General features: G+C 40.6%; 2 protein-coding genes across 2 annotated transcripts; both read left to right on the forward strand.

The window, feature by feature from the left end:
- The first annotated feature begins 319 nt into the window (after positions 1-319).
- On the forward strand, positions 320-13,777 carry LOC108918910 (gamma-crystallin M2-like). Its single transcript, XM_018726528.1, has 3 exons — positions 320-336; positions 13,014-13,253; positions 13,496-13,777. The coding sequence occupies exons 1-3, from the start codon at positions 334-336 to the stop codon at positions 13,775-13,777; spliced, it is 525 nt and encodes a 174-aa protein (XP_018582044.1). The 5' UTR covers positions 320-333.
- A 3,818-nt stretch (positions 13,778-17,595) lies between these two features.
- On the forward strand, positions 17,596-18,644 carry LOC108918860 (gamma-crystallin M2-like). Its single transcript, XM_018726465.2, has 3 exons — positions 17,596-17,610; positions 17,802-18,041; positions 18,230-18,644. The coding sequence occupies exons 1-3, from the start codon at positions 17,596-17,598 to the stop codon at positions 18,509-18,511; spliced, it is 537 nt and encodes a 178-aa protein (XP_018581981.2). The 3' UTR covers positions 18,512-18,644.
- Positions 18,645-20,502: the final 1,858 nt, after the last annotated feature.

Below are 20,502 nucleotides of genomic sequence, written 5' to 3' on the forward strand. Positions count from 1 at the left end.
AAATTTGAACAAAGAATTAGTGAGTCTCCACTCTCCTTTTAGGGCTTTGTCTGGTAGGGCTGTGGAGTACTGTGGCACCATGTTGTTCTTTCTGCCTGAATACATCCTGTGCACTGGGGTCCTGTGCATTATTCACAAGGAGTTGTTTCTTCCCTCCCTCCATAGGTCTAGTGGAGAGACAGAGGTAGCCTGCCAGGGGGTTGGAGAGGGAATGGGGTTGGAACATTAACCAGCCGTGGACCCATACAGCACGGCAGGAGGTAAGAAGGTGTTCCAAGAACTAGAGGTGCGACACAAGAAGCTTCCAGTCCTCCAGCTATCTCGCAATCCTTGATGGTACCTTTGTCTCTTTTTTCATCTTTTCTCTTTTATATAAAAAGTGCAGTGAGCATCTAGTACTTAGATGGCAAAAGCTGGCAATAAGCAAACACATAATTAAACAATGGTCCTCTGAGAAGGCAGTAAGAGCTGGTATACTGAGGGTTGCAATTTCTCCTAATTCTCCCATGCTTGTTCTTTCTTTCTTCTTTTCTTCAATGTCCACTCCATCTTCTTTGCCATCTTTCTCAAATAAAAAATGTTAAAGCTGAAGATTATGCTACTAAAGCAGACAGAGGTTCATACAAATAGAAAGAAAATTTGGAAAGAAATGTAAAGAAATCGCTAAAGTCAACAAAACAGTCACTTATTACAATGGTTTCTCCCTTCAGTCCTTCCTTTTCTTTGTGGTGTGTTGTTCTCTGTTCACCATGTGGGCTTGTTTATTCGGTGGTTAATGTCCTCTAAGGCAAAACTCGACAGACTACCCCTAAGCATCCGCATCAGACTTCTGCCTAGCTGGTATGCAGTTGCACATTGTTTTCCAGCATGATAAACGCATGATGAGCAAAACATAATGCCCCTTTTTAGATCCACCGGAATGAAATCTTTTTCATATTTTTTGTTTCCTTTGCTTGTATTTGCTTACCTTACATTGAAGAACTGCAAGGTGACATGTAATTGCATTTTCTTACCTTTTATGGATATTTGTGCTTTAAATAACTGACTTAGAAAAATGCAGAAGAATATTTTTTGTTAATGAATTAAATTGTGCAATTGTGCATAGTTGTTGTAGAGAGCTGCAGGTGTGGCTGTATTTTTTGGGGTGATCCAAGTTTCTGCCCAGGCCAGGAGGTCTAGTGAGAGGTAAGGTGTAAACTGCGATGAAGTCAGTCTTCTCACAGCAAACTGGCAGTCCTTCAGTTCCATGAAGAGGTTGAAACAGGATGGAGGGCTTGATAGATGAGGATACATGAAATTGTTGTAGCTTGGGAGCATCTGGGTCTGTGATGACAGTGATATCACATAGTTTTTTTGCCACACACAAATTTGATATCAGATATTTTCAGCACATAATCCCTCGCAAAACACGATGTGCACGGCAGAACTCATGTAGTAGTAGCGGCCTCCCTTGGTGGACTGCCATGAGTAGAATCCCTTGCTTGGCACCCCAAGTCTTTGCACCACAAGGTCTACGCGTCTACGCCTCTGCGTGTCACCTACCCTAATTTGAAACTGACTAATTTACGTCAGATGAGAGCCACGATTATTCTAAATACATGAGTTACACACAGTCTACAGCACGTGACACTGTTTTAAAAGTATTAGAATTGCTTCACTTCTGAAGCTCCGGCGTGACTTGCAAACTCATAAATTCACAGGATTTTGCTGAGGGAATCTTCTAAAGTTTTTACATCTTGTACACATTTCTAACTGTGCTTGAGGGACAATGACATAATTCAGATCTGATGATTGTGAAACGTTGAATGTGGGACTTTACTATGCAAACTGGCACCGCTCATTGTTGGAGCAAAAATGACAGATGAGTTATGGAGGTTGGGTTTGATGCTGATCAGGAAACAGGCAGAGATAGGACAGATGTTTATGGTACGGATCCAGGGTTCTTGACCTTTCCCAGGCCCTCTAAGAATCTGACGAAAAGTAAGGACATCTAAAAAAATCGCATACTGTAGATAAATTTGTAAAAATTACTGAATTTATTCCAGTGATATTTGATTACATTCACAGAAACGTATGTTACAGATGATACTAACATAATAATACTTTAATAATAGTTTTGCTATTAACTTTAGTTTTTTTTTTTTAAGATTTCTTATATTCAAAGCAAACCTGTGCTTTACAGACTCCTGTAACCCAATTATGACCTCAGGTTAAGAATTGCTGTCGTAGACTTCTCGAACTGTAGTGATCTCTTACTTTCTTTGCAGTTGTTCTGTATGAGATTCCCTTTGCAGAGTTCTATCATCTGGAGCCTTATGCTTCTGTTTGGGTCTCTCTTGGTAAACAGGTCTGACGGGAGAGTCTAGACAAAAAATGGTCCATAGGATCTCCCATGAGTACACAAAAAGTGTTTCCATCCTGGATCGGGGTTACTGAGACACACCCATAGAGTCAGTGGTAATATTTGAAAATTGTGGTCTGCAAAGATCATCCAGATAACCAGGAACTAATCTGCTTAGAATGATGGGCTGAAATCCCTCCTCAACAGTGTGCAAACCTGGTCCATACTGTTATTGTGTCCAGTGATGGCTCTACCAAGTGTTACTGTATGGTGTTTGAATACTTCTGCAGGCACTGTATGCCAATTATCTTTCTAATTTAAATATCAGAAAATATTTTATGACATAAATACCATTTAATTGATTTTGATTTTCAGTATTTTAAAATAAAATATCACAAAGAATGAAATTTCAATGCACCATTTGCGATTCAGTAAAAAGAGAAGGTTGGTAAAGGGTCTGGACAATTTTGCAAGACATTATTTATGGACATACATACAAATGCGCTCGCGTGCGCTCGCGCACACACACGCTCGCGCGCCCAGTGCCAGCCACATTCCACTGGACTTCACCCCATTTTTATCAAATGAAAGCTAAAATGTATGTTGACAGCTTCTGGCCATTTCTGTATCGTTCTGCTGGGAAGCCTGCCATGAAGGCTGGCGTGTTCTGGCTGAGATTCACCACAGCAAATACCATGCTGCCAGTAAAACATTTAACTGTGCTGTGGCAATAAGTAGTGCGCAAGACGGCAAGTATTTCAAGTATTGAAAGAAAAATGGAACAAAACTGCATATTAACCACTTTTCAGGAATGAAGATCACATTATTGTCCCAGTTAACCAGATCATTCCAAATAACTATTCTCCCCCTTATTGCTAATATCCATTAATATTCCGACCCTCATATTATCACATATCCTGAAGTAATGAGCAGACATACTAAATTCTGTAATTGACATTTCCCAGTCAACTTTACAGAAGCACACAAATCATGGTATCTTAAGAGTGAAGCACACATTTACCACGTCACCTGAATAACACACACACACATACGCTAATGTCTCGAAATATACAAAAGGATGATTTAGAAGTCATGCGAACGGTGTTCCTCAGACGTTGGATCTCTTTAAGCAAGACCTCAACAAGCTGGATTCTGGTGTCAACGGCTAGAGTTTGGAGTTGATCGAAAGAAGGACACTAACCTCTGTGTTGTCCAAAGGGAGTCCTTCTGTGTCCATTGAAGCGTTACAGAAGCGCTTTCCCGCTCTCTTGGTTTTTGGTGTTTTGGGAATTTCTGTTGCTTCCATCTCTCTGATTGCTCGAACTAAGCACAGCTTATTATAATGCTCATCAATGTACTCTTGTGGGTGCTCCAGGTTGCTGTCGATACATATTCTTTAGTCGAATTGGAGAAACTTAAACACCAAATCGGGTTTTTTATCCAGTCCCGAGAGACCAAAAAGAGCTATAGTTTGAAAACCGACTTTTGAATTCTCGTTTACTGCACAGCTCGGCACCACCATGCTGTATCTCCCTTAACACAGCGCTCACACCCACACGCCGCCATTACTTTCTCTTCGACTTCAAGGGTCCGTCTTTGATTTCTATAAATAAATTTCACTTTGAGTTTCCCCATTGGTGCAGTTTTCTCTCTGAAGTGTGTTTCAGGTCCACCATTGAAAATTTCTGCATAATGTTTGTGTGAAATGATTGACAAGGCTGAGCCAACTCCATCCAGTGTGCAACTCCATCTTTAATTTCAGCCTGAAATTCATTCTTTCTCCCTCAGCCTGAGGTATCACCCAAATCACTTTTCGGCCTCTCTTTTTAAGAGAGTGGAGTTCCAGACACGACAAATCTGCACTCTCCGAGTGACTGGACACCTTCCATTTCATGCACATTTTCGTTACTTGCACTCCAACTTAGCGACTTTTTTCATTTTGTGTTAGGCATGTGTTGCACGGCAGGGTTACCAACACTCATTGCCAGCCTGTGTGCTTTTCACCTTGCACCAGCAGTAAGAATATAATAAACAATGATGGAAACCAAAGTGGAATTCGACCGATTCCAATAGCACACACTTATGTATCCATGTGTGCCATCAATCAATGGTGAATAAGTGCAATATACACCAGTATGGGGACAAACTAAATACTCTATTGTATTATTATTAAATCAATAGTTTATTGAATACATAACAATGTGGTGCTTGGAAAATCAGAACTTCTATTGGTTTATATCTTTTCTGCCCTACAATATGTAGTGTACAGCTTGTCTAATGTGCAGTAGGAGTCACGAAATGTGTGTGTGTGTGTTTTGCTGGTCCATTGTGTATGCACTGTGGTACATGTGGTTATGGAAAGCAATAACCCATGCTGTTCCTGTCATCTACTGTTGCACACAAGAAATCATTTCTCTTTGTCCAGCCTAGTATCTCCTATGTAATACTGGTAATTCCAAGTATTTGGGAAAGTGAATGCACTGCGTGAGAATTTACCAACCAGCAGGAGGTTTGTGCAATAGAGTTATAGCTAATTTAAAAATAAATTAAAAAAAAAAACAACTGTGGCCCTCTCAATAACAAGTGGAAAGAAACTAATTAAAAAATATAGAATGTAGGAACGATGGGCAAATAAGCTGCCATCATATTGTTGTGCAGGGAGCTTGACAGCTTGATCTGCATATGGTCGGGTTTTACACCTGGGTAGGAGGAGTCAGGCTTGTGTTTAGATATAGAGATCATTCAAACAAATAACAGATAGAAGAATGTAACCATAATGTTTAGGATGCTTTACAGGAAGCACCCATGTCTCTTAACCCATCATTGTGCTGTTGCCAGCGGTGCATGTCACAGCACTGTCTGTCCAGATATCATTAAAAGAAAAAGAGATAACGTGGTGGTGAGACATGTCCACCCCCCTAATGTCTGCACATGACGCAGATCTAAAATGTGAAGGCTGGAAGCCCCGAAGAGAGCCGCTTTTGAAAAAGGGTTGTCAGACGCCCTCCGCAGTTCATGGACCCACATAGCTTTTATGCAGGGATAGTAAATGTTTCCATCTCTGCTTTTGCACCTCTGATGGGATGCTGCCAGTCAACGCATCACAGTCTTCCCTCACTCAGAAATAACATGCGAACAGTGGCACCATGGAGACAAACATTATTCTTTGTTCTAGTTGCCCCCTTATACTCCTTTGCCTTGCTTGTACTGGGGTTAGGAGTGGGACACAAAGACTCCACATGGTCTGTGTGTTCATGTGCCTTGACTGGACACCCCCTGGTTTCCATAACAGCATGAGTATACATAAAGTGGTATGAACCCCTTGCACCCCTCAGGTTTACCTCAAAATCATTATTTAATCACACCCACTCTTTCTCATCTGCCAGAAAAAAAGTGTGTAATGGCCAATTCCAAACGTTGCTTTAGAGGAAATCGTGTGTGTGATAGAGAAACAGAAGTAATTCAGGTGCAAAAATAAGGAACCCCAAGTTACATTGGTTAATCTAAGTAAGTAGAATCAGAAGTGTGAATCACAAACATGTATTCGTTTTATAAGATTTTAAGATTTAGCAGGTAGATTTTATACATCTATTTTAATATTCTGTGCAAGAATAGTGACCATCCATATAGGGTTCACATTGTTTCAAGCAGCGCTGTATGTGCGTTAGTGTGATACAGAAGTGTTTTTTGCGGTTTCATCTATCGGTCTATTAGTGTGTAAATGTGTGTGTTAACATGGAGGTGTGTTGGTTTGGGAGCTGCACTAACAGAACTGTCAGCGGTGGTCCTGCTTACAAGTTTCTGCGTTCTGTGTGAGGAAATTGCCGAAACACTCCACGACTGTCAAGAAGCAGTTATCGTGAAAAGACTGCTCAATGAAGCAAAGGAGGCTTCCGGAAAAGTCCCCATTTTTCTGTTACTCCATTATCAGAATACAAGGTCACAGCATATGATTTTTTCTTCATTTGCTGACAAATAACAAATGTAACATATTGCTTGCTATGTTCGGACAGTTTTTACTCACTGTCTGCAGTCATTGCTGCGTCTACGTCTGACATACCCTTTCTGGCTCAGGATTGCATCTTCACCAAGGTGTGCCCCTTTCCCCATACTGTAACAGCAGAAGTCACCAGAGGATGAGTTGAAAACTGAAGTGGAGATCAGGGCATGGAGATTTACACGATGTTTGGTTTAGGCTCATGTCTGGCTATTACTTATCTTCTCGGAAAGCAGATTTCTAACACAACTTACAAATAAATCTCTTAACTAAGCAACGAATTTGTAGTAGGCAGGCATACCCTGTAACAATTTCCCATCGATGAAATACAGTATTTTCCATGAGATATTTCTGATGTGCGATACTTGTAGGCTGGCATCAATAAGAGGGCCTGGGGTTACTGGGAAAAAAAAAAAAAAAACTGTGTCTATCTAGTCTTTCTATTGTATCCAGAAAAGAATGCTCCAGAGGGCTCACCAAACTTGAGAGGTAAATTGTGGAGGTCTATTGCTCATTATTTCCGGAATAAGCACAAGACATAGTTGAAGCTGAGCTCTGTGGTTTCCATGGCAATGGGTAACCCCCTAAGGGACATTAGACGACATCCTTAGGCAAAACAGTCAAGGACTTCATGGTCAGTGGTATGCCCTTGTGATCATGGCAGATCTTTGAGGAAATGTATTGAAACATGAGTCCAGGAGCTATTTGGCATGGGGAGTGGTTCCAACAGACTGACTAGCAATTGCCAGGGTACTTTGGCTTAAGAATATACCTCACAGGGTGTCACAAACGAAGCAACACCCTCACACATCTTCAGCCACTAAAATCATTGATCTGCGAGGTGAGAGGTTTTGCTTACTCCTGGGTGCCCTGAACCTGGGGAGTCATTGATCTGGTACTGCCAATGCTATCCTATTTTTAGGTACATACACCTCACCGATGGGACAGGGTCTTGAGAGTTCACTGCCTTCAGATCATCCCATACTTTCCACTGGACTGGCACTACAAAGCAGGAGTCTGGCAATATGGTCTTTGCTGTAGTGAATTCTCCCAGGTCATGATGAACCTGAAGCTGGTGTTAAAACAAAGCCCATTAAGCCTGGCAGAGGTTCCAGCACTGTGCCCTTTGTATGTACTCCAGATTGCGGTGATTTGTTAGAAGGATGAACTGCAGCTCACATAGTTTTAGTACTGCCTAAGTAAATTCGGGTTGAGTTCATCCTCCCGCAGCTTGATGGTGCTGTTACTGTGGGCTACCAAGAGAAGAAGAGAGCAGAAGGGAGAATGGCGGAAGTTCCAACAGAGGGTAATTTCCCCTTGCTGCTGTTGAAATTAAGTTATGAAAATGTTGTAAAAATGCTGTTCCTGAGCTTGGTGTCTTTTTCTGACACCACGACTCCCTGGAGTAGGCTGTACAATGCAAATTACCGTTTTACAGATTTTGCAGAGCGTAGGGTAACAGAACCTGTGAAAAGCAATGCGTCCTGAAAAACTGTTGTGGTAAACAATATCCAAAATATGCCAAGTTGTAACAAGGCTAGATAGCTCACAGAAGAAACATTTACTTAACAAGGAAATTATTTAATTAAACATAACGAAGGGAAATATGTAGAGTTGTACGCAAAAACACACCCGCTGCAGGGAGCAAATTCAAACATTACATAATCCTTTGAATTGTAATACACAACTGTGATTTATTTGCTGAATTTCACAGATTGGAAAAAGTAAAGTTTGGGGATCCCGCCTGTCAGTACTTAGTAACACCCCTCAGCCTCCAACCATTTCTTGGGACCACAGGACTCCATGTAGTCATGGAGTTCTGAGGTATGAGGTGGGTATTTAGGCGGGTTGAAGGGAGAGTACAAGGAGGTTCCTTCATTCTACATAATTCTTTCTTCTTGTCATTACAAGAAATTAGATTGCAAATCTTTGGGTGCTGTTTTAATTTATAATATTTCTAAAATATTGCAATGATCAATTCTATTGTTGGTGAATGTACAGATAAAGTACATTACAGAAGTTTAATTACAGATAAATGGAATGGTCAGGGGTGGCCTACCTCTTCTTATTCATTATTTTCTACCTTAGTCCATCCTTGGTGTACTCTTTCCTGTTCTTTGGTAGGATGGAGATGAGCCTTGACAAAGTAGGCTTCAATGGAACCAGAACTTCACTGAAGAAGTCTAGATACATCTAGACTGGCAGTTTTCATCTCTGAGCTTTCTACTAAACTCTGTTTCTCCATTCTTTTTGGCTTAAATACACTCAACATTTTGTTACTAATTTTCTATACATTCATAATTTGTTTTTTTTTGTCTGAAGACTTGGGCACCTATTTATACAAACAGGCTTTTTTTCCCCTGTCTACATCCATATTCACAAATGTTCACAAAGCAAAGACATATATGGCCAGAATTGAACAATACTAATGTAATAATTCCTTAAAGAATTTTCTCACAGTACATGACCTTTCATATGAGCACTTCTTTAAACCCCCTTCTCCCTTTTTTGTGCCCCTTTTTTTTTCTACCTCTTTCAACCCTACCTGTACCTCACACACACACACATTGACTGAAAGTCGTCTTATATTAGACTCTCCCCAACCCAGCTCCTCTCTCACCATTCCACTGGAGCTATGAAGCAAGGTAAACCTCAGTGAAACTATCTCACTAAACGACAAATAAGAAAAAAAATACACACAGTAGAACAACTTCAGATATAGAGAGAATTTAGTTTTTTCACCAGGGAATGGAGACTAGACATAAAGAAGAAATGGCACGGAGCTATTATATTTCTAGGCCTAATTGATCCTGTTTCCCTTGATAAATAAATTGGCCTGAAAATGTCTTATTGCTCCAGGGGAGATGATAAAGAAGCAAGCCAGTGAAAGCTGGCTGGTCCCAAGGCCATCTATTAGTGATTTTTTTTCCCTGTGCAACACAGTGATATCTGATTCCTCTGGCACCTGGCCCGGGTGCGGGCTGACCTACAAAGAACTATATTCGTGGTATCCATCTCAGGAAAGTTCATTTTTAATGTTCTCTGCAATTAAGTCAATTTGTGCTCCCCCTGCCAATGAGGAATAAATAAGTTCATGGTGAAGGATGGGAGGTCAATGAGGTGGTGACAGTGAGACTGGGCCTGGAACTGTTGTCTTGGAAGAAATGCTAATTTAATCAATTTCCTGCAAATCTGATTGGATGCTGACTCAGACATGTCTGTTACCCTGGGGAAGCCACAAGTTCCAGCATGTTCTCTGTATGGATTTAAAGGACGAGTGTGCTGCTTTCTTCTACCCAAGCTCTAGTTGGGCCTACAAATAGATAGTTCTGCTGATGCATGGAGTTTTCTAAGCCTGGGGAGACAGGCGGTGGAGTGGGATGTGCTCCCTATCTTTGGACCCTGGGGGTCTCTGTTCTTCCATTCCATCAGAGTTGCACATTACATTTGCATGCTGTAACAAGGTGCACGGAAATGGCCAGAGATATTGCCTGTTGCTAAGTAGCTGCAGCCTGTAGAAATAGTGGAAGAAAGAAATTGGTAATTATGGTAACTGTGGAACACTTGGGCATAAGACATAAAGAAGTGGCCAGGCATGGGACATTCATGGCTAGATAGCCAGTAGTCTTTATGTCACCCTGTGTCAGGTCTCTCTCTTTATCTCTCTTTGTACCGAGTTCGAGTTCTGTCTGTAGTCACACATGATGCATTATTTCCAACAAGGCTCCAGTCTGCCACAGTAATATTTTGTAGCTGCATGGAAACTGACCTGATAGTGCTGCATGGATCTGAAAGTATGTCCACAGTGTTTATCCTCAGCAGCACCACTTGTTGTGACAATGAGTGCTTGGCTTGGATTTTTGAGCTATTAAGGACAAGAACACTGGGTACCCCAGGGGAAATAAGGATAGTCTGTGAATGAGCACTGTCTATCATTAGACAGAACCAAGTTTAAAATAGTTGGAGGGTTTGCTTGACAGGAGGTCTGTTGAAACAAATTGAATTATGGAGGTTACAATTCATCCTAATTTGCTCACTATACTGGCTGGGTACATGATGATCGATAGGGTAAAGGTGTTCAATGCTTGGTGCTGTATATAAGGGGTTTCTTTCAGACCTGGTCCTGTGCGTAGTTTTACGCTGACAAAGCACTTGCTATTCAATGCTGTAAAAGCCTTCATTATTAGACTCTTACTAAAGAAATCGGATCGTGATTGCAATAACCCAAGTAATTACAGACCTATTGCAATTCTACCATTTTTATCCAAAATTTTAGAAAAACTCGTAGTGAAATATCTATCAAAATTTCTTTGAAAAATTTCAGTCTGGTTTCTGCCCTGGTCACAGCATTGAAACGGCATCACAGCACTGAAACGGCACTAAAACGTTTTGTTAATGATATTCTCATCTCCTCTGTGATGTTGGACATATCTCTTTTGTTATGTTACTGGACTTGAGTGCTGCCTTTAATACTGTTGACAATAGTATCCTACTCAGTAGACTTGAAAACCTGGTTGGATTAAGGGGCACTCTTCTAAAGTGGTTCCATTCATATTTAGCTAAACATAAACAACTTGTACTGAAATCTGACTACTTTGCCCCTTCCTTCTAGTCTATGGTTCAATATGGTGTCCCTCGGGGCTCTGTGTTAGTTCCATTATTATTCTCACTCTGTATGTTCACATTTGGTGGTGACCATTAGTCGCAACATAATTTAGGTTTCCACACATGCCGATGACACACAATTATACGTTTCGTTTAAGCCTGATGACCCATCACATGTGATGACTTTAGCAAATTGTTTTAGCAATATAAAATATAAATAAGTAGTATTTTTTTCCCCTGATTGCCAGTAAAATAGAGCTACTTGTGGTGGGTGGTGATGCCCAAACTCTTGACAAAATCACACCAATCTTTCCCACTAATGGTATAAGCTTCAAGTGTACAGATTGTGTTAAGGAAGGTATTTTGTTGGTCGAAAAACTGTCTCTTGTGTCTCACATGGCTATACTGACTAGGTTGTGCTACCTTCAACTGAGAAATATAGCCTAATTAAGGCCATTCCTATGTACACAAGATACTGAGAAATTGGTTCATGCTTTTGTTTCAAGTAGGCTGAACCATTGCAATGCTTTGCTATCAGGCTGTCTGCACCAGACTGTATCCAGGCTACAGTTGGTACAAAATCCTGTTCTGAGAATTATTACTAGGACTAGGAAGTTCGACCATATAAAACCGGTACTGAAATTGCTGCCTTGGCTCCCGGTGACGCTTGGACCTGATTATAAAATCCTACTTCTGACCAGTAAAGCAGTAAATGGCATTGCTCTGGCTTTCCTTTGTGAGATTAGTGACTCCGTTCATTGGATGCAGGGTACCTTAAAGTATCTGTGATCAAGAATGTCTCAGTAGAAGCATGTGCCTTTAGTTATAAAGCACCTAAACTCAGGAAATAGTCTACAGGTTACTGTCAGGAATGTCCTGTTTGTTTCAGCCTTTAAATCCAGGCTAAAGACTTACATGTTTTACAGACTTTCTGTATTAACCTCTCCAATATTTTTTAAGCCATCATCAGTTTCGTTTTCTTGAGTATTGTTTCCGTATGATAAGACCTGAGGAGGCCGACTGGCCATTATACCAGCACCCCATGCTGACCGAAGTTCACCGCTTGCCCGCCTACCATGATGGACGAGACGTACCTATGTGAACAGGAACATGAAGTTAACACTTAGCTAAAATGTCATTTTTAGGTGTAAATTTACTTAAAAGTCTTTTTTAGTTTCTTGTTCCTTTCCTTTGTGGCCAGTAGACATACTTAGCATAAGTATAACTTTAATAACTGCACAGATAATGTATTACTCTGGTATATGGTCAAATTTCTTGTTTATTTCTCATCCCTTTGTTCAGTGCTCTGTGTCACTGTGTGAGAAGAGCGCTCTGCAAGAATGAATTGAATGAAGTTATTGTTTGGAGATTGGCCAATACAATGTTAAAAATTTCCTTTGACTTGTCTTAAATCAATACAATAATTCATTAACTTCAAACCTTTCTAATGATGAAAAAATATTAAGTGGTTAAAATAAAAGGCAAGAATGCAAAATATGAAGTCCACAGTCATTGTTTGAAAGCAAAGGATAGGTTCCTTTCTAAAATTTTGTAAACTTGTCCCAATAGCATACACAGTCCTTTCATCTTTTGTACCTATTGTTTTTTTTACTGCACACGAAGCAGAAAAATGTATGTTGTTACACTGCGAGCAAACAATACATACATGTACGTATACATGTTTCTTTTTCAAAACCAAACGAGGAGTCACATGATAACTTTTTACATGCCACACTTGAGCTCCAGCTCCAGCATTCTGCTGGTTCAGGAATTTTCACAAAAAGCTCTTTGGGCTGGGACAGGTATAAAAGTGACAGGAGGACATGTGAAAAAGCAAAGTGTGTGTGAGCACAGGCAACCATCACCATGACTATGGGCAGGGTAAGTGGTGCTGCAGATACAAAAATCAGTTTACTCGAAAAAGACAAAAAAAAAAGAAGTTCAGGTTTTATCAAAAACAAGTACAAAGAATTCTGAATATTATGATTTTAAAAATGTTTAAAAAGTAAAATTGTTCCAAGGATCTCCGTTTTCCGACGTTTCTGATATTAAGTTCGCCTTACATTTCAGATCACCTTCTACGAGGACAGGAACTTTGGCGGTCGCTCCTATGACTGCAGCAGCGACTGTGCCGACCTCACATCCTACATGAGCCACTGCTACTCCTGCAGGGTTCACAGTGGCTGCTTCATGGTCTATGACCGCGCCAATTACATGGGAAGCCAGTATTTTCTGAGGAGGGGAGAGTACCCTGACTGTAGGAGCATGGGCATGAGTGACTTCTTCAGATCCTGCCGAATGATTCCCATGGTAAAGTATCCCACCGTTATGCTGAGATGGAATCTTTTTTTTATCTTGAAAACAGATTTTGTATATTTGTAATTTAAATACAGTGCCTGTTCCAATATTTAATCTCCTTTACTAATTTAACCATAGAATAAGCTTTTAGTTTAAACTTCAAGAGAAGAATTTGAGTTTTACTATAGTTTTCAAATTTTGATATCAGATTTTTTTTGCCGTTAAACACCCTTTAAATTTTGTGCCTTACACAGTACAGGGGATCCTACAGAATGAGGATCTACGAGAGGGAGAACTTTGGAGGTCAGATGTACGAGATGATGGACGACTGCGACAACATCATGGATCGCTACCGCATGTCCAACTGCATGTCCTGCCACGTGATGGATGGCCACTGGCTCATGTATGAGCAGCCCCACTATAGAGGAAGGATGATGTACTTCTGGCCTGGGGAGTACAGAAACTTCAGCAACATGGGATGGGGCAGTGGCATGAGGTTCATGTCCATGAGACGTATCATGGATTCTTGGTATTAAACAAAATTAATAAATTATTAATGAAAACGTAAATGATGATTATAATGTCATTGATTATATATGAACATGGATGAAAAATTAAAAAAGAATTGATTTACCCTGGCTTTTCAGTTTGCATTTGTACTTGGGATGGAAAGTCTATTCGTAACTCCGTTATTCACATTTTCAAAGTCACTTTTACCACTTAGTTACAATCAATAAAAGCATTGCAATATAGAAATCCTTTCACTGTTCAAAGATAAGGGGTGCAGTGGCACAGTGGGTTGGACCACAGTCCTGCTCTCCGGTGGGTCTGGGATTCGAGTTGCGCTTGGGGTGCCTAGCGGCGGACTGGCGTCCCGTCCTGGGTGTGTCCCCTTCCCCCTCCGGCCTTACGCCCTGTGTTACCGGGTAGGCTCCGGTTCCCCATGACCCTGTATGGGACAAGCGGTTCTGAAAGTGTGTGTGTGTGTGTGTGTGTGTGTGTGTGTGTATTCAAAGATAAGTATCTATAAAAGCTCACATAAAGCTTTACAAAATGCAAAAAAAATCAGATTCTTTCATGTATTCAAGCATTATAAATAACTACATAAAAATATCATTTAAAGTTAGTCAAAATATAAAATATCTTGTCATCACAGCCTAGTTTTCAATCCAGATTGCTGGCTGATTCATCCCATAAGTGTATAAAGTGTTTTTCAGCTTCTGGCCACTGTCATGTTCGCAGAGAGGCGATGGACCCAATTGCAGGTGCACAGTTTATTTGGCAGTGGTACAGACAAGGGACGGGCAAAATAGAGTCGTCATATAACAGGCAGGAGTTCACCGAGGGTTAACGTCGAACTGGGGAGAGTTCAACATTGCGGTCCAGAAAATGAAGCCAAAGGTCAGGAAAGCAGGGAGACGTGGGAGGGAGGGCAAGGGGACCAGGAAGCTGGGACACAGAAGAAAGCGCAGGAGACCGCAGGCGTGGAGGTTGCGGTTTGCTCAAAAGAGATTCTGCGATCTGGGACGTCTGGTGCAGTCCTTTTATGCCCATTCTCCCTGATCCGCTGCAGGGGCGTCTCTTTGGTGCGATGCCGTGGGCGTGACAATATCAACCTTACCAGCAAATCTGGTATGGAGACGTTGTACAATGTCTTTTTTTTTTGCTTGTATGAACATCTCTATGAACCAGTCTCCCAGCAAAGTCCAACCCTGGCTAGGACCGGAGAAGATGATGCAATTCATGCCTGGGTGATTTCTTTAGTGCTTAAAAACAACATGAATTCATCATAATTAATGGAAATAGAATTACAAAGTCCAAAGTGGTAGCTGGATCTGCACAAATCATCTGAGTGAAGTATTTCATTCAGCATTGTCTGGTAGAGGGGTTTTAGGGGGCAAGGTGGTGCAGCGGATTTGGCTGGGGCCTGCTGTGTAGTGGGTTTGGGGTTCAAGTCCTGCGTGGGGTGCCCTGTGACAGACTGGTATCCCATCCCGGGTGTGTCCCTTCCCCCTCCAGCCTTACGCCCTGCGTTGCCAGGTTAAGCTCCGGTTTGCCATGACCCTGCCTGGGATAAGGGGTTGTAGACTGTGTGTGTGTGTGTGTGTGTGTGTGTGTGTGATTCAAGCAATGCAATGAGGCAGTGATACTTGAGAAGCATAGATGGCTGCGTTGTCATACTGTCATATGGCGATGACTACACCCTGTTGTCGGAAGTACAAATGTTCTTTATTTTTTACAAATGAATGAGTTTTTAATATTAAATTTTAGTTAGTGTCTGTTCAGAAGGTTGTAAGTTGCACATCTCGTAACTCAGAGAGCATCTGTATATAACTTTAGAGTCAGAGTCGTTTCTTTGTCATTTTCACTGTTATACTGGGTAAACTGGGCATTGAAATGTTTGCGACGAGGCTCATACAGGCGTAAACAGACACGAATAAACACGTATTTAGACGAGGATGTGCTGATAAGTATGGCAGCACAAATATCAAGTATAAAAGGGCAGGTACAAATAAATACAAAAAATACACAGTAAATAAAAAGTGAACACTGAGTAATAATGTCCAGGGATCTGGAAGACAAGTAACAAAGTGTCAATAATAAATATTGCAGTGCAGGACTACTTGCTGTTAAGTTGTCTGATGGCCCGTAGGTAAAAGCTGCTCTTCAGTCTTGTTTTTCTTGAACAGATACAGCGGGGGCGTCTGCCAGACGGCAGTGTGGCAAACAGGTGGTGAGCTGGGTGAGCACAGTCCTTAATGATACTTAGCCCTTTCTCAAACAGCATGTTTGGTAAATGTCCCGTAGGCCCGGAAGGTTGGATCTAGATGGACATTTCATTATTATTAGGGTCTCCATCAAAAACAAAAACTTTACCCTAGCAAGCATCCATCCATCCATCCATCCATCCATCCATCTATCCACTTTCCAGACCAGCTAGGGTCTCCATCAAAAACAAAAACTTTACCCTACCAAGCATCCATCCATCCATCCATCTATCCATCCATCCATCCATCCATCTATCCACTTTCCAGACCAGCTAGAGTCTCCATCAAAAACAAAAACTTTACCCTAGCAAGCATCCATCCATCCATCCATCCATCCATCCATCCATCCATCCGTCCATCCATCCATCCATCCATCCATCCATCCATCCATCCACTTTCCAGACCAGCTAGGGTCTTCCTTCAGCTCAGCTTGGGGGATCCCCAGCCACTCCCAGGCCAGCTGGGAGATACAGTCCCTCCAGCAGGTCCTGGGCTGACCTTGGAACCTTGTCCCAGTTGCCCGTGCCTGGTATACCTCCAAAGGAGGGCACCCAGGGGGCATCCTTACCAGAGTCCAAACCTCCTCAGAGTGCAAGCAAGCAAGCTAGCAAGCATTTACATCCAAATTCAGATGACCCCTAATCCCATATTTTTTCCACAGATTTTCCTGTTTATTTTCTATTTATTTATTATTTTTTAAATATCTGCAAACAACTTACTTCGGCTTTGTCAGTGTAGCGTTACAGCGTATGAGTTCACAATTAAAATGCTGATTGGAAAAATATAATTTGTAATCCAGGCAATGTTTATAACTTTCAAGGGGTTTGAATATTTTTTCAAGGCACTGTATATCTTGGAATATGTATGTGTGGTGTTGGATTTAGCGACAGGATTGTTCACAATCCTTTGCATATTACAGAAACTGCCCTGAATCCGAGAAATATAAAAGCCTTTTTGGAATAAAATCTGTTCTAGCATTCAAGAAATCTTTTGAAGTTAAAATGTGGGATTTCACACACGGTCCTGCCGAAGCTCCTGTGTATGCAGATTTTTTGTTTCAGCACAGCTTGGAATTTGTGCTAAGCCACTGATTGAATGAATCATATAATTCAATTGTCTCGAACCAACCACAAAGACAAAGGACTCTATTTTGTTCAGTTTCTGTAGAAGAATTTTGGAAGAATGACCAATACACTGTTAACATTTAATATACATAACTTAAAGCAATTAAATAACGCATAAACTTAGAACTTTTTAATAAAAAAACAGCAAAAAACACAAAACAGGTCTTCTTGTATCTTCTGAATGAGATCCATTGTTTTTTCTACTGTATACAAAGACAACACAGACATTTATGTTGTTAGCTGTGAGCAAACAATGTATACATGTTTCTTTTTCAAAACCACACAATGTCACATGACAACCTTTTACATGCCACACTTCAGTTCCAATGAGCTACTGTGCCGTAGTGCTGGTTCAGGGATTTCCACAATAAGACAACAGGCTCTTTAGGCCGGGACAGGTATAAAAGTGACAGGAGGACATGTGAAAAAGCAAAGTGTGTGTGAGCACAGGCAACCATCACCATGACTATGGGCAGGGTAAGTGGTGCTGCAGATACAAAAATCAGTTTACTCGAAAAAGACAAAAAAAAAAAAAAAGTTCAGGTTTTATCAAAAACAAGTACAAAGCATTCTGAATATTATGATTTTAAACATGTTTAAAAGGTTAAATACTTCCAAGCATTTCCGTTTTCCGACGTTTCTGATATTAAGTTCGCCTTACATTTCAGATCACCTTCTACGAGGACAGGAACTTCGGCGGTCGCTCCTATGACTGCAGCAGCGACTGTGCCGACCTCACATCCTACATGAGCCACTGCTACTCCTGCAGGGTTCACAGTGGCTGCTTCATGGTCTATGACCGCGCCAATTACATGGGAAGCCAGTATTTTCTGAGGAGGGGAGAGTACCCTGACTGTAGGAGCATGGGCATGAGTGACTTCTTCAGATCCTGCCGAATGATTCCCATGGTAAGTATTCACTTGTTATGTTGGTGGAATCTTTTTTCCTCTGCTGTTTGCAAAGAAATTCGGTATATATATGTATCTAAAATCCCTGCACACGCAATTATTCTCCTTTACTAATTAAAAAAGGTTTTACTTAGAATTTTTGCTGTTTATCAGTGTTGTTATAATGGAATCAATTTTCCTCTACACAGTACAGGGGATCCTACAGAATGAGGATCTATGAGAGGGAGAACTTTGGAGGTCAGATGTACGAGATGATGGACGACTGCGACAATATCATGGATCGCTACCGCATGTCCAACTGCATGTCCTGCCACGTGATGGATGGCCACTGGCTCATGTATGAGCAGCCCCACTATAGAGGAAGGATGATGTACTTCTGGCCTGGGGAGTACAGAAACTTCAGCAACATGGGATGGGGCAGTGGCATGAGGTTCATGTCTATGAGACGTATCATGGATTCTTGGTATTAAAATAATTAATAAATCATTCGTTAAAAAATACACAATGACTGAAATCATATTCATTAAATGCATAGGGGTGGAGAAAAATCCTGGAAACATTAATCAGTGTCAATCAGGTTCTAAAATGACCAATATAATTAACCTTTCTTTTATTAAGTTACAATCAATAAAATGAATGTAATGTAGACATCCTAGAGAAGTTTCTATAAAAATCTCAGATAAAGCTACAATAAATAAAAATGGAAAAAAGAACACTTCCATTTATCACACCCTCACCCAACGGCCAATTGACAACACCTGCATCCAATCAGGAGAGTGCTGCGGTTTTCCATCCGCGGTTTCGCGGTGAGGTTCTTCCGGGGCACTTTTATGCTGTGCTCTCCTGATTGGACGCAGGTGTCACCAATCAGCCATTGGGCGAGGGCGTGACGCCATCCATCCATCCTTTATCAATAACTTTGCGCCCAGAGAAGTACTCATTATTGTCAATAGCTTCAGGCTACATTTAAAGAGAACTCATCTAAATTTAGTGAAGATTAAAAAAAGAAAAAAGAAATATATATATATATATATATATCCTTGTCACAGCTTCTTTTCAATTGAGACTAGTGACCAATTCAACCAAAATCTTGCTTATTTGGCATTTGAGCCAACAAAATGTTCCTCCAAAATGTCATAAACATGGCCGAACCTAATTCCATTTGCAGAGAAGTTTTCTTCTGTCGGTCCTTTTCATTTTGGATGCCTGTTGTACTTAAATGGCATAACAACATGTTGCCCCAAAGCCAGCTCTGAGAAAATGAACGCTGACATCATTTTCTGTTGTGTTTTCAAACATCTAATTTCAGCCAGCAAACCATACTAAAGGATTTAATAAAAGTTAACACTCAGCTACAATGTATGATTAGTTGTACATTGATTTAAAAGTCTTTTTTAACCTAGAATGCCCAGGAGGGGTGGGCAGCCACTGGTACTTGGACTCCCTGAAATTTTTTCTTTTGCCCCGGACCAGAAGTTCCTTCCTGGGCAACTGCAAGTCTCTCCTGTCTGGTCAATGTTTGGTGAAGTAATGACAACTTCCTAAAGAGACTGACGATTCATTGTCATCCACAGTGTACACTGGGCATTAACTAAAGGCACGAATTCACTCTTGCCAAAAATAAGTGACTGTTTAATTTGAATTTGTAATTGTTAAATTGGAATTAAAATGTTTATTTGAATTAAGACCTTATTTTGTTCAGTCCGGGACCAAGCTTGAAGACCGATGGCATACCAAGTGCAAGAAGGAAGAAACTAAATCCATTAATCACAAAACATCTTTATTTTTTCTCCAGATGGTAAGTACCTAGTTTAATTAACATAATTCCTATAGAGTTCCACACATTTTTACAACTTATTCTGAATGTGGAAAACATTAGTAATTGGCAATAAAATAAATTCCATAATCCCAACTACATGAATAATTATTAATGTAATATTTATTTTTCCTTCTATATCTAAAATAATGATTAATAATTCAGTAAAACTTTTCCTTATGAGGGCAATATTTCTCAGTCCTGGGCTGCATATGTATGGTAACTTTGGTCGGTACCGAGCAGTAAGCTTCATAAGTTACGCAATTCAAACCACTTTAAATTCGTGTTTTAATAAACCATTTCTGTTTAATATATAGTAATACAAATTTCCTATAATAAAACATGTGTTATAACACATCTTTTAGTAAAACATTTGTTAAACTTTCAACAATGTGTGTAACACATTTTCTGTATCATTGTTTAATTCTAGAAAAGTTACCAAGTTGTATAAAACAGACCAAGGAGTTAAATAGTACCAAAATAGTCATCAGTGCCGCTGTAAAAATGCTCGGTGGCTTTTTCACTTGCTGGCAGGTTAAACTGGCTCCACATTTTGTTCTATTTTGATGCCTTTTACTGGCGTGTACCAGCCGGCTGCATGTGCACAGATGACATTTGATCCACAACAAATGGAAATTTACTAAA

Source organism: Scleropages formosus, chromosome 24, assembly GCF_900964775.1.
Source record: "Scleropages formosus chromosome 24, fSclFor1.1, whole genome shotgun sequence".
Taxonomy (NCBI): Eukaryota; Metazoa; Chordata; class Actinopteri; order Osteoglossiformes; family Osteoglossidae; genus Scleropages; species Scleropages formosus.